Raw genomic sequence first — 7,948 nt, forward strand, 5'->3', positions numbered from 1 at the left:
TTTTTCTGACTTTCTCCTCAGAGTAACGCAAGTTTATGTTCAAAATTTTGTGACATATCCCGCAATTTTTGCTCCTTAGCCTGGTCACGGCTGAGCCTGGAATTTATATCGTAAGCGAGCAGTAATTTAGTTTGAAACGAGTTGCAGTCTCAACCTGTGCATAAATTCTTCCACTGAAGTTGTCTTTTTGAAGAAAAAAAAACATTTTTACAGATTGATTTTTTTCAAATTATGAATCATACTCTCTTTATCTACAACCAAATACAAGTGACATAAATTAAAACATTTTAAGCATGCTAGAAACAAGTCTGCGTATAACATTACAAATACTCCAGTAGTGCAGCTGCGAACAACATTGATTAGTCATAGTTTACTATTTTTTTCTTCAGGTGTGATGATTGATTTTTTGATGACTTTCCGATCACGCTGACTCTTCCCCGCTGAGTAGCTCGCCCAGGAGTTGTTTAATGAATCCGGCCAGTTCGTCCTTGTCTATCGCACCCGACCCGTCACTGTCGTATGCCTGGAAAATGTTGTTGTACAACTCATCCGGAATTTGCAAGTCACCTTCGTCACACTAAACAAAAATAATCAACAACTTTTTACTATGTCCTTGAATATCAGAATTTTGTAAATTGACTAATGTGTTTTGAATAATCTGTCATTGAAATCTTTTGTTTCTATTATATCTATATTAAAAATCAATAAAAAACAAAACAAAATTCAAAACTAAGCAAATTGAGAAAAGAAAAATTTTTTTTTGCCTGATTAAAACTAATGATTGTAAAACTACTGAAAAAATGAAACAATCTATTTTTTTTGTACAATTTTTTTATATTTATTTTGATTTTAATTAGCTGGGACACTTTTAGTCTTTTTTGAGACCATAATAGTTTTGACCTTCAGCGTCTTCTTATTTTGAAAACTTTAGTTTTTGCATAAAGATGGTTGATCTTACAGTTTTTTTAATTATTAAATAAAAACAACAGTATTATTCTAAGATTTTCCTGAGAAGATTTTCATAAAAAATTATAAAACTTATTCGGCCAATTTTTTGATCAATCAAATTGATTTTCTGAGCTCTCCCAAATAACTATACACACCCAATTTTGACCTTATTTTCTGTGCCGCAAAAAAAAGTCCAAAACTGGCGTTTTTAGACCCTAATTGCATTTTTGGGCCGATAAAAATTGCATTTTTTGGGCTAGTTTTCCACCGTCGAAATTATACATCTAGAAAATATTTGAAAAATTGTCAGTCAGCCACAGAAAGAGAACTTAAAAAAACATTAAATGGGACCTTTGATGTCTGCAGGGGGGTCGAATCCCTGAGAAAGAAGAAAGATGGGGCATTTGACCCCGCCCTCTAATTCCGCCCCTGTCAATATTGAATTAAGATTCCATTTACCAGTTCGCTTTGAGACAAGAAGTGTTTAATAAGCAATTTAGTCTCTTCTTTGTCCAGCTGTCCATTTTTGTCCTGAAAACAGAAAACACTGCGCAAAAGCTTTGTTTCGTTATTTTTCAGCATAATGAATAAAAATCAAAACCAAATTACTTGCTCGAAAAAATTAAAATGCTAATTAATGGCTTCGACGACATTATTCGGCCATCGAGCAAGCCTGCTATTTTATTTGGACTGATAATTTTTTTAACATTGATAGGAGGTTTGCAATTTTTTCACAACCTTAGTTTTGTATTGAACGATCAATTTACAAACTCGGGAATTACAAAAATCTTCTATTGCAGAGAATTTTTATTGTGCCTCTTGATTCTTTTATATGAAAAGTATGTGTGTGGATAACGCTATATTCAAAATTTTAGGCTAATGTTTTGTCCATAAAACTGGCTCAGCGAATAAAATAAGAACTGAAAATTTTTTCTTCAGTTTCGATATTTATATTGTTTAAAACGCTTATCATAGAATTTTCAAATATAAAAATTTTTGTATCATGAGCATTTTTGTGTACAATAAGCGTTTTCATGACCAATAAGTTTTTCATTCAATTGAAACCCAATATAACCCTCATTAAACTTGACTAAAAGCCCTTTTGGAAGGGTTTATGAAAAAAATTTAGCGGAAAAATGCTTATCATACTTTTTACTTAAAATGGAAACGTACGAAAAGCTGTTTTTTCGAACTTTTGGATGGAATTGTGTGATAAGAATTTTATATGAATTTATATGATTTATGGATTAATGATATAATTATTTCTTGAATAAATTTGTATGATATGCTTTTTTATTGTATTAAGGTAAGCCCTAGGGCTTTGTTTTATTTTTTTTTATTCTAATTTCTTTTAAAAAACCATGATAGTAAAACTTTTATGTTTTCTGTGTATCGTACTATTAAAAAAATTTTTTTGAAGCATTTTCTTGATAAAGAAAAACTGAGTTTATATTTTTATAAAACTGTTTACTATGCGCAAAAACATTTCTATACACGTCAAAGTGACACAATGATTGTGTGTCCAGACAAACATAGTCGTATTTTTTTCGTTAGTCAACATTTGTCTTCGAAACAAACTTATTTTGACTAAATATTACTTTCACCTGAAATTTTTATGCTTGTGAAAAGTTTTCGAATAAAAGAGCTCATATTAGAGAAAGAATTCACTTGTTTGCGATGATGAATTTCTACAGTTATGGGGGTTTGGTGATTACCAATTAGGCCAATTTGGACTAATGACTTCGCGCAATTTATCCATTTTTTTTTCTATTAACGCGTTCCATAGGCAGGTTTTTAAACCGGCTCAACGATCATTCCAAATTGAATTGCGGCAAAGTAATTAATTACAAGCTAATCACGTAGTTTTACACTACTGTTATCGTTTTTATTTTAACATGTATGACCTTGTCGAACTCGGTCATGATGTTGTCCACGATGCATTTCATGGCCGTCTCATCCTCCAGCAGACTCTTGATTGCTGCCTTTTCTTTCTCGCCAGCCTACAACAACTCTAAATTTGATTTCAATAATCCCATCAGGGCTAACCGCTAAAAATCCAATGAACGATGTCTGTCATCAAAAAGCAAACTCATAATACAGTGCTCATTTAAATTATCCGGACAAAATGAACAACACTTGAATTTGCAAACACGTTTTTCTCAAATTGGGTCAAGATTAGACAAAAAGTGAGGAGAACAAAAATTGCTTAGAATTTCATCAGAATTCATATGGGGCAATTTTTTATTCCGAATTTCTCAACCAAAGTTTTACCTCAAAAATGGGTCATTTTGGATTTTCTAAATTAATCAAAAACTACGCGGAAACTACTTCGTTAATTGGAAAGAAATATACGTCATAAGAAGCCTCTTACACAGCCCAACAAAGTTCTAGAAGGTTTAAATCTCCAAAAACCTGAATAGAAGAAAAAAAATTACTTGATAGTCAATAAATGTGATTTTTAATATATAAAACCCTGAATTTTTGCTTAAAAACAAATTTTACGCAATATGCGCAAACTTTTGCAGATTTAACCCCTCAAGAGCTTTGTTGGACTTCGTTGGACAGAGGCTTTTTTGATACATATTCCTCATCAATTCGCAAAATAGTTTCAGCGTAATTCTTGATTAATTGAAAAAAGCCAAGATAACCCATTTTTGGGGTAAAATTTGCTTGAGGTTTTCGGAGAAAAAATTGCATCATATTAATTCTGATGAAATTCTGAGCAATTTTGTTCTCCTTCTTTTTTTGTCTAATCTTGACTCAATTTGAGAAATTCGGGTTATTTTTTACATTCAGTAAAAAATTATTAAAGATAGCAAAAAATATGTTTCGTGCACCAATAAAAATATCAAACAAAGACAGCCGGTGGCTAAGCAAGTAGCGCAAAATGTTCAGACCATATTCATGAAAAAATCTTATAAAAAGTTGTTAAATTTGTTTTTCTTCAAATGAGTGTTGTTTTATCGCTTTGTGTGATTCGAGAACCATGCAAACGCGTAGAGACTTAATGAATTAGACATAATCAACAAAGTTTGTGTTCAAAAATGAAAGACAAACAAAAACCACAAAAGCTCCAAAGAAAATATAAGTACACCAAGAAACCACTAAAATAAACAACCAAAATTACTTTTCTTAGTAGTAAAGTTAGGTTTTTTCATGACTAGAAAATAAAAATTTCAATTAAATTATTTTTCAAATAGCAATAGTTACTCGATCGGTTTACTTGCTCGAAATTGTGCTGAAGCAGTTTTAATTTTGTAATTTTTTTTGTAAATTAATTCAAGACTGAAAGAGCTCTAACTTGGTATATCACTCGACCCATTCCAATAACTATGTTTGAGACCTATTTTTGCATATAAAAATATTTAAAATAACACACAACGAATTCAAAGTTATTCCTCATTTTCATTGATGGGAACAAAAAAAAATTTTCCTTAAAATCTGCAAAAAACAGCGTGGAAAGCTTGCTGTTGAGCTGAAGCACTTCACAATAACAAATTAGACAAAAAACTTTTAGTTGTCCAAAACAAATTTGTTCATAGCGTGTGGTTTCATTTTAAAACAAAACATTACAGTAGAGCAGCAAAAATATTCTTTCAATCAAGAATCTGTTCGTGCAACAACCCGTTTAAAAGTTATTGATATCTTCAAAAAATATATATTACCAAAATTAACATTTTCTATGACGCACAAGAGCTAAGCAGTACTGCACCAGTTTTTAAACAGCAAAACTTCGGATTTTAGAACACTGGAAACAGGTCTGATTAAAGCAACCATGTTAGCGGTGCTGACAAATCTTTTTGACAATCAAATCTAACTAGTCTGAAATTCGAAGAGAGCGCATGGACTGTAAGTAATATACTTTTATAACACATTTTGAGATTTTTTAAAAAAAACTTTCAGTTTTAGGGCTACGCCGAGCTCTGAAGAAGCAAAATACATCTACACGATAGTATCTTTTTCAATCTGTTTTCAGAACTTCCTGTTTTTTTATAATGAGATCAATAACATTTTGAAATTTTCAAACCTGTTTTTTTTTTCAACACTGGAAAAACTTTTTGGAATTTTCCTGATGCCATTGAAAACACGACTTAAAAGGCTTCATTATGGTATACCATTCAACCTAGTACGATAATGATTTATGGTAGCTGATTTTTGCTTGGAAAGAAAAAAACAACCGAATACAAAATTAGTCCTCATTTACAATGGTCGAAACAAAAAAAGAGTTCATATGCTTTAACAGAAATAGGAAATTTTTAACGAGAATATAACTTGCTAAATATTTTTTTTATATGTAGACACTTTTTTGCATTAAACTGATCGCATTTTTGTACAATGACCCAAAAACAAAAATTTTTTAAATTGAAAACTCTTAAAACATATAATTCGTTTTCTACTTTTCATTTTTATCATAAAAGATGGTTGGAAAATTTTGTTGTTTTCTTCTACTCTTGTACGATTTCTTATCTAACAATGATGAATCAATATTAAATTTTGACAACTCAGTAACTTTTCTTAGAAAAATTTTCAAAAAAAAAAAAACGATTGAAAAAAGTGAAATAAATGAGTCATTGTATTTGTTAAGATTAATGGATTTTTATAATGACAAAAATCTATGTAACGAGGTTACAAAACCTAAACAGATGTAGTGCGAAGATTAACCAGCTTTTGATGTGTTCAAAAACTTGCCTTTTTAGATGAGTTATGAGATTTTTTAAGCAAAATTGTGTAATTGGGCGTATATATTCAGGCTCCAAAATCAAGATCAAGTGGAACTCATGTAAATCATTGTATAAAATTTCAAATAAAATTAAGTTTGATGAAAAGTTTTCAGCAAATTAGTCTTTAACAATCACTCTATCAAGACAAATACAAAAAAATTAAATTCTGATTGAATTCATGAATAGATTTACGCAACCAGCTGGTTCATTGATGTTAGAAATGAAGATTATTGCTGAGGAGAGAACTTTAACAAAAAAAATTGAGTTTAAAAATTACAATCGTTGAAAGTTCAGACCTTTTGGTTCGCTATGAATACTTTCAACTCAACTATTTTGTTTGCTATAATAGAACCGCACCAGTAATTTTTAATCAAAAGTCAAAATTTTCAGATCATTTCAAGAAAACAATAAATGGTGCAATCAATGTTTCTAAGCTTGTTATGTTCTTTTTTTCCTAATAGTAAATAGTTATTGTTCCAATTGTTGTAACGAAAGTAACGGAATATTTGTGCATGGGGTGGTTTTTTTCCTTCAGACAAATTTCGACTTTACAACTAGCCATTTTTGACGGAACTTTTTATATCATTCAAAAAGTATCCTTTTCTTGAGCTTAAAAAAAGATTTACCTGTGATCCTTTTCCGTAAAGATATGGGGGTTTCAAGATTGCCATTCTGGCCAATTTGGTACAATTAATGCGCGATACAATTCGCGCTTTTAGCGCTTGAGTCGAGATTTAATCTGTCCTAGAAATTGTTCTAATTTGGTTGAAGGAATGTTTTTACCATAAATGATTTGCTATTAGGAGTAAAATCCATCACTCTGTACATTATATAGCGTGTGGGGGGATGATTTTAACAAAAAAAATTTCAATTATAGAAAATGTCGTTTTACTCCATTACATTTAATTGTTTCATGTTACTTCTGCCTCATAGACATTAAAAGGCAGTTGAAGCGTCCAGGGCTTCGCCCTGATACGAGCAGTCTTGTTTAAGTAGGACACCATTCTATATTCAAAATGGTAACAATTCAAGTTGCATTTTTTCCCAGTTGCTTTAATTTTCAAGATAACCATGAAACTCGGAAATGATTTTATTGAAAACATGTGAACAAAAATTGGAAAATAATTGCTGCTAAAAAAACGTTCGCTCCTTAAACATGTTTTCTCGAAGTTTTTTAATGCAATTTTGCTTGGAGTTTATGCCATTTGTGAATATTTTCAATAGTATGCTGCTTAGGAATTAAAAAAGGTAATCAATTGGGTGGTAATCGCTGAAAAACTTACCATATCAGAATGAAAAGTCGATGTGTTTTACTTTAACAACAGAAGCTAAATTTCTGACCAAACTTTCAAGCCTAGAGTGTTATCGAGTTAATAAAATAAAATGGTTGTTTCAAGTTTATCTAATAATGGTACTAAACTGCTTTCAACTATAACGCCACTAGACAATAGAAGATGGATAGACTTATGTAAATATTTAAAAATTCGGAAACTTGTTTCAACCGAGTCAGTTTAGAATTTAAAAGCGTATACCACATTTTAGTTTAAGAAAACGAAACATTTTCATGTGTGTTGTTGTGCAACGGCTGCAACATCCAATTAATTGGCACAGTTTGCGAGTTTTTTATTTTCTATTTCATCAATCGAAGCTTTCTCTTGTTTTACTTTGCTACTTGCGCGATAGATGCTTCGATTAAACATGAAACAAAAATGCTTGCCTGCAAAACTTAATGACTTTAAAAAAAATTCAGAAACAACGGATGTTTAAGACTACAAATCGTTTCTTTTATGCTGAATGACAAAATACAAGGAGCGTCAATTGCTTTGTTGTATTCTGAAAAAAATGTTTTAATACCGCTAAAAAGAAAAAGTTAAAAAAAGAAGTTAATTTATTCATCAATTTTTAGATCATCCAAAAGATATCGACTTTTGGTTTAATTGACGGGATCAAAACATGATAAAGTTTATAGTTAACTCATGGAATCTAAAATTATCACTGCTTAAGTTTATTGCACCAGAGAAACGTCTTCCGATGTAGAATTTTCTCTTTTCAATATATGAAAACTTTTTTTCAGATTTGAATCCACAATCTTGACCGTGTGAACTCTCTAAACAAGAAATCTCTCTAAACACGAAATGGTTTTCGAGATTGTTGAAAAACTATCTTTTTCACGGAACTCGAGCTTTGAAAAAAGTCAGACTGTTTTTCAGCTCATGAACAAAAGCTTAATTGTTTTAAAAATGTTTCTTCTTGGAGTTTATTCTGTAATCGAAGTTCTA

General features: G+C 30.7%; 1 protein-coding gene across 1 annotated transcript; it reads right to left on the reverse strand.

The window, feature by feature from the left end:
* Positions 1 to 201: 201 nt before the first annotated feature.
* LOC134851722 (calbindin-32-like) lies at positions 202 to 7,261 on the reverse strand. Its single transcript, XM_063867942.1, has 4 exons — positions 6,953 to 7,261; positions 2,853 to 2,948; positions 1,408 to 1,479; positions 202 to 577 (listed from the first exon to the last, which is right to left on the reverse strand). Exons 1-4 carry the CDS (start codon positions 6,953 to 6,955, stop codon positions 422 to 424), a joined length of 327 nt encoding a protein of 108 aa, XP_063724012.1. The 5' UTR covers positions 6,956 to 7,261; the 3' UTR covers positions 202 to 421.
* Between the last annotated feature and the right edge of the window lie 687 nt (positions 7,262 to 7,948).

The sequence above is a fragment of the Symsagittifera roscoffensis genome, chromosome 7 (genome assembly GCF_963678635.1).
Source record: "Symsagittifera roscoffensis chromosome 7, txSymRosc1.1, whole genome shotgun sequence".
Classification (NCBI taxonomy): domain Eukaryota; kingdom Metazoa; phylum Xenacoelomorpha; order Acoela; family Convolutidae; genus Symsagittifera; species Symsagittifera roscoffensis.